At 42.5% G+C, this 12,373-nt stretch overlaps 1 protein-coding gene and 1 pseudogene across 1 annotated transcript; one reads left to right on the forward strand and one right to left on the reverse strand.

Annotated features, from left to right (window-relative positions):
* The first annotated feature begins 1,306 nt into the window (after nt 1–1,306).
* The window catches only part of LOC122120628, a 64,624-nt pseudogene continuing 53,557 nt past the window's right edge, over nt 1,307–12,373 (forward strand).
* On the reverse strand, nt 9,612–10,823 carry LOC122120689 (mitochondrial fission regulator 1-like). The gene is given in 2 exon segments (XM_042694945.1): nt 9,612–10,545; nt 10,548–10,823. Coding segments are annotated over 2 exon segments (1,002 nt in total). The 5' UTR covers nt 10,720–10,823; the 3' UTR covers nt 9,612–9,715.

A 12,373-nucleotide genomic window follows, 5' to 3' on the forward strand; every position in this document is an offset into this window, starting at 1 on the left:
TGGGACCCAGTCTGCGTCGCACTCTTCAAGGCACAAGCCAAAAAGTTGTAGAAAAAAGGGCAGAAAGTTGGACATGAATGGCAGAGAGAGAACAAAGACAGCCTGAAAGTAAATAGACTTCCGACCATTTACCATTGCAGTGACAAAAACTGTGTACTTCTGAGAATGGCATAAAATTAGGCTCTCTGGCTTTCCAGGGAGCGCAGGAGGCATTTCAAAGGGGTTTCACGGCTCAGGCGTGATTCGTAGCACCCCATTAAATGAGTAGAGTCAGTCTGGTGAGTGAAGGAGAGCTGACCAGGCAGAAGCGGCGTCCCGACTTCCCCCAGAGCCCTTTAGAGAGAAATGGCCAAGCCCCCAAAACCAAGCGTCCTCGGCTTCTGAGGTGACCGGCCTTTCAGCTAAAGGCCGTAGGAGCTCTCTGGCGTGGCACCACGTCTGGACAGAGACTGAGTAACAGAGAGCCGTAGAGTAGTTTCACTCACCAGAGTAGAGAAGTGGTGTGGACGTGGATGTGAAGGCAGCAATGGTATCGATGCGTTGATTCCGCCACAGACAGACTGGTTCGCAAAAGGCCGTCAGAACTGCTGGTATTCCTCAGAGCAAAAAGGGAAGAACAAAAAAAAGAAAAAAGAGGAAAAAAACAGAGAAATCCCAGCTTTCCTGACTATAAGCCTTTATCTGAGTCACGGCACCATTTATGTTAGGTTTTTAAAAAGAGGTATTCGAGTAAGAACAGCACCAGCACGCACGTGGTATTCAGGTAAGGGGTAGGTTTATTCAGTAGACCTGCTGGGACCAGGCAAGGTTGGCACTCCACGTGGCTGGGAAAGAGAGAGGAAAGAGCTAGAGCAGAGAGAGAGCAGACAGAGCTAGAAAAGAAGAGCAAGAACAAGAGAGCTAGAAAAGAAGAGCAAGAGCAAGAGAGCTAGAAGAGAAGAGCAAGAGCAAGAGAGCTAGAAAAGAAGAGCAAGAGCAAGAGAGCTAGAAAAGAAGAGCAAGAGCAAGAGCAAGAGAGCTAGAAAACAAGAGCAAGAGCAAGAGAGGGTCTGGGCCTGGGCTAGGCCTTATGTAGGGTAAGGGCGGGGAAAGGTGTGGCCACATCAAATTCAGATGTGACCTCAGCGGATGCAGATGTGACCTCTTCCAGGTGTCTCAGTTGCCTAGGTAACGCAGGTACTGGGTGGAGACTTTGCTGCGAGGAGGGTGGAGTCTGCTCGCCATCCAGGAGTGAACCTTACACTTATAAATGCGTTAGAAACACATGCATGAAAGAAAAAAACATTAATTTTGACCGTATTTATTTCTGTCATAATAAGCCGGTCCTAATTGGCAGTTATTTGGGCATTTTCCTTTATCTGCCAAGCCTTCTTTCTTTGAGGTGCTGTCACTGAGACGGGTTCTTCTGTCCTGAGAAGGCCCAGCCATCGCCACAATTGGCTGAGGAGCAGGGGCAGTGTCTCCCGCGGTCTCAAGAATAGGAGGGAATGTTGACCGGGGAGCACCGCTGCGGCCAATCTGGGGAGCAGGAACCGGAGCTCAGGCTGGGTCTGAAGGCAGTAGAATCCAGACCGTGCCTCCGAAGCGGTGGGAAGCGGAAGATGGACAAACTACAGTCCCAAGGAAAGGGTGGGAAGCCGCTGCGCCCTGTTTACATTTACAGTCCGGAGTATGTCAGCGTGTGCGACTCCCTGACCAAGGTTCCCAAGCGGGTGAGAGAGATTGGGATGAAAGACCTGGGTGGGTTTTGTGCATGAAGGGCGGTCTGTCGGGGTAGACCGGAGGGCTTTAGGAAGCCGGGAGACTAAAAATCCGCCACAGAAATTGGAGTCGCTGTGTCCGGAGCCTAAAGCTGATGTAAAGAGAAAGCGTTCCCGGGGGGTTCGGAGAGTGCCAGAAGCCGGTGGGGGAGAGTGGGGGAGGGAATCCGTGAAGAGAAGGGGGAATGGCAAGGCCGAGATGGAGTTTCTTTAGGTGGGGATTGCTTACGTTGTGAAAGAGAAACTGCTGAGGAGAAGTACTCCATCTCCCGTGGAAAGGCGCCGGGCAGCTACTATCTACGCGATTTTGACTTCTCATCTCTGTATCGTCTAAAGTGTATTCCATTAAGAAAGGGAGGCGAGCTAAAGTAGATAGCTCCTTCAATCTTGGTGACGTTTATTGGATTTCGTTGAATTAAACTATGAAAGAGACTGTACTCTGTCTTTCTTTTTTCTTATGCTGTATTTTTTTAGGCCAGTATGGTCCATTCTCTGATTGAAACATATGCACTGCATAAGCACATGAGGTAAGTTGGTTATTCTGCATCTAGCTTTTCATCCCTAAAGCTAGAAGCCCAAACATAGCCTTGCAGTCCTACTTCACACTGGGGATAATTAAGGAGAGTTACGATGCATTAGATATCCGACTTTATTTCGGGGTGTGATAGGTATTTTGGTAGACAGTTTGAGATGAGTTATGCTGCAGGTCTTCGGTTCTTGTTTTGTACTTTGTTTGGGGTTTGTTTTTGATGGGGCCGGGATTTTTTTCCTCAAAGCCAGATTTGAGGGTACAGGTTCAACCTAAGAGTTTTAGAAATGCTTCTACCACCACCATACTTTAATGACCTAGCTTGGAGAAAAGTCAAGACCCAAGCAAACTGCTGAAGCCAGCCAGGACTCCAGACCCAATGAAGTGCTTCTTAAAAAAAATGAATCTAGGCATGGTAGCTCATAACTATCAACCCAGCTACACAGGCAGCATAAATAAGTAGGGATAAATAGACAAGCCTGGGTATAAATGTGAGACCCTATTTGAAAAATAAGTAAATAAAAAAAGGACTGCATTGGAGATATGGCTCAAGTGGAAGAACACTTGCCTAGCAAAATAAGGCCTTGAATTCAAACTCCAAGAATAAAAATATTGCCTATTCTATATTAATGTCACTATAAATGCATCTATATGAACCTGCCACATTTATAAGTAATACTTATGATATTTTCTGGCCAAATAGATAAGTGTCCTACACCAGCTAGTATTGTATGCTTATCTTCTGCTTTCATCTTTATAATTAAGCAAATGATTTCTTGTGTACCTCCTTTTTATGGACAGAGTGGGTTGAGACAGGGTCTTGCTGTGTAGCCCAGGATGGTCTAGAGCGCAACTCTGCTTTCCAGGTGTTGGAATTACAAGAATGTTCTACCACTCCCCACTTGGTGTTACTTCCTTTAGGCATGTTCTTTATGTTTTGTTTTTTATGCCAGTGCTAGGACTTGAACTCAGGGCCTAGATTCTGTCCCTAAACTTTTTGTGCCCAAGGCTTGCACTCTTATCACTTCTTCAGCCACACCTCCACTTCCAGCTTTTTGGTGGTTAATTGGACATAAGAGTTTCATAGACTTTCCTCCCTGGGCTGGCTTTGGACCATAATCCTCAGATTTCCGTCTCCTCTGAATAGCTAGGATTAAATGTATGATTCACCAGCACCCAGCTTCAGTCATCCTTAAACCCTCTTGTTCAGTCAGTATAACTGTTTATTTTTTTTTACGTGTTTTTGTTGTTTGTTTTGGAAGTACTGAGATTTGAATTTAGGGCCTTATACTTGCCAGGCTGATGTTTTACCACTCAAGCCACACCTCCCACCCAGATTTTTGTGTGATTAATTGGAGTTGGAATCTCATGGACTTTTCTGCTAGGCTAGCCTCAAATCTTCCAGACCACAGCCTTCTGAGAGGCGAGGATCACAGGCATGAGACACTGATGCACACAATTCACTAAGTTTTTTAATCGGTTTTGGGACTTGAACTCTGGGCCCAGGCATTGTCCCTGAGCTCTTCAGCTCAAGGCAAATGCTCTACCACTTGAGCCACAGTGCCACTTCCAGTTTTCTGGCAATTTATTGGAGATAAAAGTCTCACAGACTTTCCTGCCTGGGCTGGCTTTGAATTGTGATCCTCAGATCTCAGCTTCCTGAGTAGCTAGGATTACATGTGTGAGCCACTGGTGTCCATTCTCACTAAGTTTTGTTTAATTTTTAATTATTTTTGGCAACACGAGTTTGAAATTATTTTACTGCAAACAGCAAAGAAAATCCAACTGTCTTCTCCACTATTAAATTAAATAGTTTTTAGTTGTTGTTGTTGTTGGTGGTGGTGGTGGTAGTGGTGGTGGTAGTGGGGTGTGTGTGTGTGTGTGTGTGTGTGTGTGTGTGTGTGTATGTATGCATGCAAGTCCTGGTGCTTGAATTCAGGCCTTGGGAACTGTCCATTATCTTTTGTGCCCAAGACTAGATCTCTACCACTTTGAGCCACAGCACCAATTTGGCATTTTGGTAATTAATTGGAGGTAAGAGTCTCACAGACTTTCCTGCCTGGGCTAGCTTTGGACCACAGCCCTCAGATGTCAGCCTCCTGAGTAGCTAGGATTAGAGGTGTGAGCAACCAGGGCCCAGCTTAGTTGGTATTTTCAACCTTTAACATTTAACAAAGTACATGGGAAGGTACCATAAGAGAAAGCCAATAGGTCTGGGAAACAGTCCAAGAAATTATAAACTTTTTATTTTATGGATAGATGATACAGACAAGTTTTCTTGAAGAAGAAATAAGAATCACTGGGTCTTGACGGTAATAATTCATTTTTAAGGCTGGGCTAAAGGATTTCTCCTGAGCAGCTTAGTTTTACTAGTAGCCTTTATAGACATTTTAATTCAGTGAAAAACTTGCGGCCGTGCCCCAGTTCATCAGACATTAAGAAACCATGACTACATCTCTGCGGTCTGGATCTGTGCTGCTTCAACTTGAATTTAAGAAATATTATCTTGTAGAAATCATCTTGTTATTTTTTGATGTTGTTTTTGCTTTTTGTAAGAGGTTTTTTTCTCCCTTGAGATTATAATGAACATGGTGACACCACAAATAGTCAGAGGTAGGACAGAATGCACTGAAGGCTGCTTTGGTCATTTGGAACAATATGTACAAAAATATAAAATGTAAATAAAAACAATCTTATTCTGAGCATTTCAGTAACTTTTTGTGTATATATACTTAGCTGTACTATAAAGTAGTTCATTTATATAAGATAGTTAAAAAGGCTAAAGACAAAAAAGGATTCTTTTTTCCCCTTTTTTTGTCTATGAAGTTGCTGAGTTTTTTTGCAGGGGGGGAGGGGCGAGGGAGAGCAGGAGGGATGACCTGTTTGCTGTTAAATACTAATTCTGATTCACTGAGTCTGGGGGTAAGGCTGAAGTTCTGCATTCTTAAGAAGTTCCCAGGAAATGTTGGTGTTGCTGGTCCCTAGAAACCCCTTTCAGCTGCAAGGGCTGGAGAACATATGTACAGTGAGGATACAAAGAAAAAGTGAGGAACAAGCAGCTAGAGGTCAGAGGAATTAAGGCCTATCGCTAGGGCAGGTCCTTTTATTCTCTTATGTGCTCCTATTTGTCACTTCCTATGAGGAGTAGGTTGAAAGGTTCTGAGTAAAGCCCAGTTTCAATCCCCTCCCCCCCCCCCCCCCCCCCGCTTTTTCCTTTCAGAGATAGATGGGAAGGGCCAAGTATAGAAACTTTTTTATCTTGAGTTTTCTAATTTGTTTCCTCAAATATTGATGATATTTAACCACAAAGAATTTGTTTGTGAGCTGGGCCCTGGTGGCAGAGGCCTGTAATCATAGCTACTCAGGAGGCTGAGATCTGAGGATTGTGGTTTGAAGCCAGCCTGGACAGAAAAGTGTGTTAATCAGTAAAAAGTCAGAAGTAGGGCTATAGCTCATGTCGTAAAGTATCAACCTTGAGCAAAAAAGCTAAAGAATAGCACCTAGTCTTGAGTTCAAATCCCAGTGCTGGCACACACATTTACTCTTCACAAGTCCCATGCAGTTCCCTATTTTATCACTGAGAAAACTGTATAGATCAGTTAATGTATACACTCCAAATTCTAACCCATGATAACCTGGCTGCCTTTTAAAATAAGATATACCATTCAACATACCAGTTTATGAGTACAAGGCATCTTGATCAGTATCACCCCTTTCATCATTCTCTCACATCCCTCCTAATCCCACCTCCCCTCAGTTTTCCTAGTTTCCTGGATATGCATTGAATATTATGCCTGAGTCATTCCCCAACTCCTTGATTCATTATTCTTTCCCCCTTCCCATTGATCTCCCACAAACACATCTCAAGTACTAGCTGCCACATTACATTTTATCATCATATCCTTTAGGCTCCCCTTGGCTGTGAGAGGTTCTCAGGCTTTCCTTATTTTGATGACCTTTTACAGCTTTGAGAAGAACCAATAATATGCAGAATTGTGTATTTTTGCATCTATTTTTATGTATATTTCAGTCTATTTAGTAGGAGTATGACTGTGTGTGTGTGTGTGTGTGTGTGTGAGAGAGAGAGAGAGAGAGAGAGAGAGAGAGAGAGAGAGAGAGAGAGATTCTTCCTGTGTAGCCCAGACTGACTTCAAATGGTGAACATTGTTGCTTCAGATTCTAGAATCATAAGTATCCTAAGAAATACAACTCCTTTTGTTGTTTTTCCCAGCACCTATTTTTTCTTTTTTTCCTGAAATCTCCAGCATCTATTTTTTTGACTTTTTTAGTTTATATTTTTTTATTGTAAAGATACTGTACAGAGGGGTTACAGTTACACGAGTAAGGTAATGAGTACATTTCCTATTGAGCATTGTTACCTCCTCGTTTGTTTTTCCCCTACCATCCCTTCCTTCCCTGCGCCCCAACTCCTCCCCATGGTATAACCCCTGTTTTCACTGTATTATATGACTTTTTTATTTGTAAAGATACTGTACAGAGGGGTTACAGTTACATAAGTAAGGTAATGAGTACATTTCCTATCGAGCATTGCTACCTCCTCCTTTGTTTTTCCCCTACCATCCCTTCCCTTCTTACCTCCACAATTCCTACCTCCCCCCACCCCCAAGTTATAAAATTCATTTTCAGCATAGTGTCTTTAGGTCTCATTGTTACAATGGGTCAACCTGTATCCTTGTTTCAGCATTTTGTTATTTCCCTTTCCCTCCCCATATACATTAGAAAAATGTATACATAATGTATATACAAGATACAGGGTACCAGAATAAAATACAGTGAAAATATGGGTTATACCATGGGGGAAGAACATACCAAAGAAACAAAAAAATCATAAAACAACTGAGACAAAGTTAAAACAAAATACCATGAGATACCACTACTCATTCACTAGATGCATATTTTAACAGAATAGACAATAAAAGTTGGTTAGGATGTTAAGAAACAGGAAATACAACATTTAAATGTGGCTGATGGGAATGGAAAAGAGTATAGCTACTCTGGAAAACGGTATGATAATTTCCTAAGAGGCTAAGCATAAATTTGTCACATACCCCCCTCTGTTCTACTCCTAAGTATCTACCTAGCTGAAATGAAAGCATGTGTCTGCACCAAGACTTGATCACAGATGTTCATAGCAGCTCTATTTATTTACTGTAGCCAGGAAGTGGAACAAGCCATGTATCTATCAACTAGTACATGAATAAATAGGGAGTGGTACATGCAGATGATGGAATATAATTCAGGGCTAGAAAAGAATGAAATTCCAAAATATGCACACAAATAAAGGTCAAAGTCATTATTTCTTGTAAACATGCTCCCACTATTTACCCAATTGACTCAAGTGAGTTATATGTTTATGGCACCTTTAATCACAGTTGCCAAGAATCTAGAAGCAACCAAAATGCCCATCAATAGAGGAGAAGATAAACTGTGACATCCATCTAACAAAATACGATTCAACAATTAAAATGACTTATTAAGCCATGAAATGATGTGGAAGAAACTTAAAATAGAAATTGTTAAGTGAAAGAATCCAATCTGAAAAGGCTACATTCTATATGATTCTATTTGACATTCTAGAATAGGCAAAACTAGAGAGAGAATAAGAGATTTGTGGTGGTCAAGGACTTAGGATGAAAGGAAGGAGAAGGGAGAAGAGGAAAGGAGGTTCCTAGGACAGTGGCACTATCCTGTATGATTCTGTAATGTGAAACGTATGACAGCATACATTTTCCAGAAATCAAAGAACTGTGTAACACTATGAGTGAAGTCTAATGACTCAGGCCTAGTAACACACACACACACCTCTATTCCTCTGCATCCCACTTGGAAGGATTATAGGTATAGGCTCAACAAAACCTTCTTTCAAAATAACCAAAAAACAGTAGAATAAAATTCACATTGCAGAATTTAGTTAATAATAATGTATCAATACTGTAATAAGTACCATACGAATACAAGGTGTTAATAGGGACAAAAATGAGGTATATAGGAACCCTATTTTACTTGTTTTTGTTACATTTACATATAAAATTGCCCTGAAAGACAAACTTTTTAACACATTTTAATTGTTATTGTAAAGGTGATGTATACAGGGCTTACAGTTATATAAGTCAGAATAAGAGGACAGATTTTTTTTTTTTAAGCCAGTCTTAAGGCTTGAACTCTAGGCCTAGGCACCATCCTTGAGCTCCTTTTTGCTCAAGACCAGCACTCTATCACTTAAACCACAGTACCACTTCAAGCTTTTTCTGTGATTAATTGGAGATAAGAGTCTCATGGACTTTTCTGCCCAGGCTGGCTTTGAACCGTGATCTTCAGATCTCAGCCTTCTGAGTAGCTAGGATTATAAGTGTGAACCATCGGCTGGGAAGGGAGGTGAAGGGTAAACAAAGGAGGAGGCTGCAATACTTGGTAGGAAATGTATGCATTATCCTGCCCATGTAATTGTAACCCCTCTGTACAGTATGTTCTCAAATAAAATAAAATAAAATTAAAAAAAAAATAAGTGTGAACCATCTGTGCCCAGCAAGAATATATTTCTTTTTTAACAATGTCTCCCTTTCCCTCACTCTCTCCCAGTTTTTCCCTCCTCTCCCTACCCAGAAGTTTTTTTTTTTTTTTATGATGCCATTTATTAAACTGAAAAGAAAAAGATGGTACATTCTGGTTTTTACTTAAGTAATTTAATAATTTGATTTGTCACTATTTGAAAAGCCCATCAACAATGGATGGCACTGAGGGGTAAGTAGCTTTCCTAGTCCTCATCTTCATCCTAACAGGAAGCATTGGGATTTCAGAAGTGAACATCCTCCAGTTCCTATGTAAAACTCAGCTCCAAAAAACTGGGAGAGAGAATCTAAGATAGAAGTTCTGTTCAAGACAAGACTTCAATCTCAAATATTTCACAGTAACTTGGTTATATCAGCTGTTTCCTCACGACTCAGTAAATGCTCACTGAATACAAGGGAAGACAGCAGTACCCTCATGGCCAGCATTCATTACTAACTTTTACATCAACTTCTATATCCAAACACATGCCTATAAAACACCTGTACAGATAAATTAGTGTTAAGAATTTAAAATGCACAGTAATATCCACAAATATCTTTTTCTATGTTCTGAAATCTTACAAATGTTTTCAAGCCTGGAACCCTGAATACCTTGGCTATAGATTAAACATGTCAAAATACATGTATGTTAAGGGAAGTTCCAGAACTGACCATCTCATAAAAGCAAAACCAAGCTTAAGGTGCTTTACTAGTACTTAATCCACTAATTAGGTTAAAAAGGAAACCAAGGAATTCTGAAGTCAGGTATTTACTAAATAGTGTTGATTTCTACTAGCTAAAACAGCCCTCACAAACCAACAGCTAAATCAGGACAGTCTTTCTCAGCTCATTGTCCTTTAGGAGTTTGAAACATTTTCAATTAAAGCCTTCATTTTCCCTGTAGACTTCAACATATGTGGCCCAAACAAAGCTGTCTCTGAGGTAGCCTCTGACTCAGACTTTGCAACTCCTTTTTCAGTTTCACCTGGACTATTGTTTCGATACCGATAAGCAAATTTCTTTTTCAGAGCCTCTGCTATAAGAGTGGCAGGGTCCATGGCATCCACTGGCTTGGGCTTTACATCTTGCTCTGACCTCTTGACTGACTGAAGTTTCACACTGTTCATATCTTTAAGGATTTCTAGCATATTTGGCTTGTCAGGATTCTTTGGGCTGCTAGTTAAAGTCTTTCCAGCACTGGCTTTCTGCTCTCTTCGTGATTTAATCAAGTCAATAGCAGACATACTTTGGTGGAGTCCTGGTAGAGGGGGAGGTAGAGGTGGGGGTGGGGGTGGAGGCAGAAAAGGAGGAGGAGGGGCTGTGGTAACAGATGTGGTAGATTCTAAGTCACCTGTAACGAGATTTTGCTGCTCTTGCAGGGTCACAATTTTGGCAATCTGAGCTCGCAGAGCAGCGAGCTCATTTTCAAGTGCAGAGATCTTCTGCAGTGCTTCCTCATTGGCCAGTGCTGCAGTCTTCAGTGGAGGATCTTCTTGTGACAAGTTTGGTAAAGAAATCTGCCTGCTTGGGGACTTCTCAAGGTAAGGAAGGCAGTCCTGATGGGGTGGTTTTGATGTGACTTGTGTTCTTAGTCTTGTTGAGCACTCTCCTTCTTCTGTGGCCACCCATCCAACATCAGCAAAAGATGCCACTGCATCCTCATCTGGGTGTTTGGGACTCCATTCTGGCTGGTAAGCTGAAACTGAACTCTTGGACACTGAATCAGAGATAAATTAGTACCAATTTTCCTTACCATACTTCGAGATGAACCATATGGCTTTCCAGACCAAAGTACCGATTGCATGCTTATTCCAACTTGTTGCAAAACCATCCTCATCAGGCACTTAATCCAGCTAAGCATTTAGATGGTAAAGTCTTCCCAAATTTGCATTTCAGGTAGTTCAGGCATACATGACAGCACATGATCCATAGAGCACACCCGCTGCACAGCAGCCAACACCTTCTCCAACTACTCAGCCTTCCAGACTCCCTACATGTTGGGTCTCCGTCCGTCCCACAAAAGACAGACGGGGTCCAAGGAAAGGTAAGTGTGGCGCTTGCCCATTCCCCAGCCTCCCTCAGCCTGAGAGACAATCAGACACAGCAGGGAGCCAAATCCAGCAGGTGGAAAACTCGTTTATTAACAGAGAGAAGCCCCTTTTAAAGGCAAAAAGGACGGGTGGCATGGCAAGGGAGGAAGAGGAACCAATCACTGTCAAGGTCACACCCTATCATGCACCTGAGCCTTTATGGGCTGATTAGGCACTGATCAGAAGATCAATTGGGCTCTGCCCACTCAACCCTCTCCCAGCGCCATCTTGGCTGCCCATGTGTTCTACAGTAAATTGGGCTCTGCCCACTCTACTCTCTCCCAGCGCCATCTTGGCTGCCCATGTGCTCTACAGTAAATTAGGCTCTGCCCACTCAACCCCCTGCCAGCGCCATCTTTGCTGCCCATGTGCTCCACAGATTCCTCCCTTTTTTTTTTTTTAATGGCAGACCCACCTCCCAGTAAGTTATCCTTTTCCCTCCTCTGTAAAAGTTGTTTTAACAGGATTACATTGGTAAAGATAGCATTGGCTACACAGGGGGTTCCAGGCAAGTCTGGGGGTCGAGATTCGCCAGACAAGGATAGGGAGGGCCCTTGTGCATGATCCAAGAGCCTGTCCCAGTTACCTCACATCCCCACCTAGCACAGTAATAAACATCAGTCCCACCACAGTTAGAAATGTCCAAAGCAGTTCAATTAATTCCTGGGCACCTGGTGTCTTTTAAGTAAGCCAGTTCCTTGTACATGCTTTTAAGCTAGCACAGGGGTCAAGATGACCTTTGAGCTTTACTGTCAGCTCCCAATGGCTCCCAACATCATCTCCTCGTCTTTGTTTAAAGAAGCGAACCCACCTGTCTTAGGTTGGGTGGATCGCCTGGTCTGCCTTACCCATCATCGGAACTTCTTCAGAGCGAAGCTGAAGGCCCTGTCTTAGGTTGGTCAGACTGACACCCTCTCTTACCCATCTCTGGCTGGGGAAATTCATTCATTTGGAGCTTGATAATTGGCTGGCTAAGCTCGTAAGAGTTTTGCAGTGCATGTATAATGCAAGGAAGGCATAGAAAAAACCATCAGCAAAAGCATTACCAGGCCAGGAAATGTCACTACTAGTCCTTTAACCTTAGTGAAGGATGGGATAGCAGTCTTTGCCACTTCAGAGTCCAGAGGTGGGGTGTACTAATCCAGCTATTTGCCTGTGGGGTTGGACAAGATCTAAGCTGGAAGCATAACAAAAGGTGGTTGTTTAACAATAAGTATGGATTCAATGCTGCTATGCAAGCAATTAGTAAAAGAACAATTAAAGCAGGTAACACTAAAATAATTAACTTCTACAAAAATATTAAACAGTCCATAGGGTGGTGGTCAAAATGAAGGTCAGGCCACCAGGTTGAAGGGACAGCTTCTCTTGTGGTGCTCCTGATGATTTCTGCATTGCCAGCGTTGATCACTGCCCAGGTCACCTGTT

Source organism: Dipodomys spectabilis, unplaced genomic scaffold (genome assembly GCF_019054845.1).
Source record: "Dipodomys spectabilis isolate Male_0828 unplaced genomic scaffold, ASM1905484v1 ptg000176l, whole genome shotgun sequence".
NCBI classification, from domain to species: Eukaryota; Metazoa; Chordata; class Mammalia; order Rodentia; family Heteromyidae; genus Dipodomys; species Dipodomys spectabilis.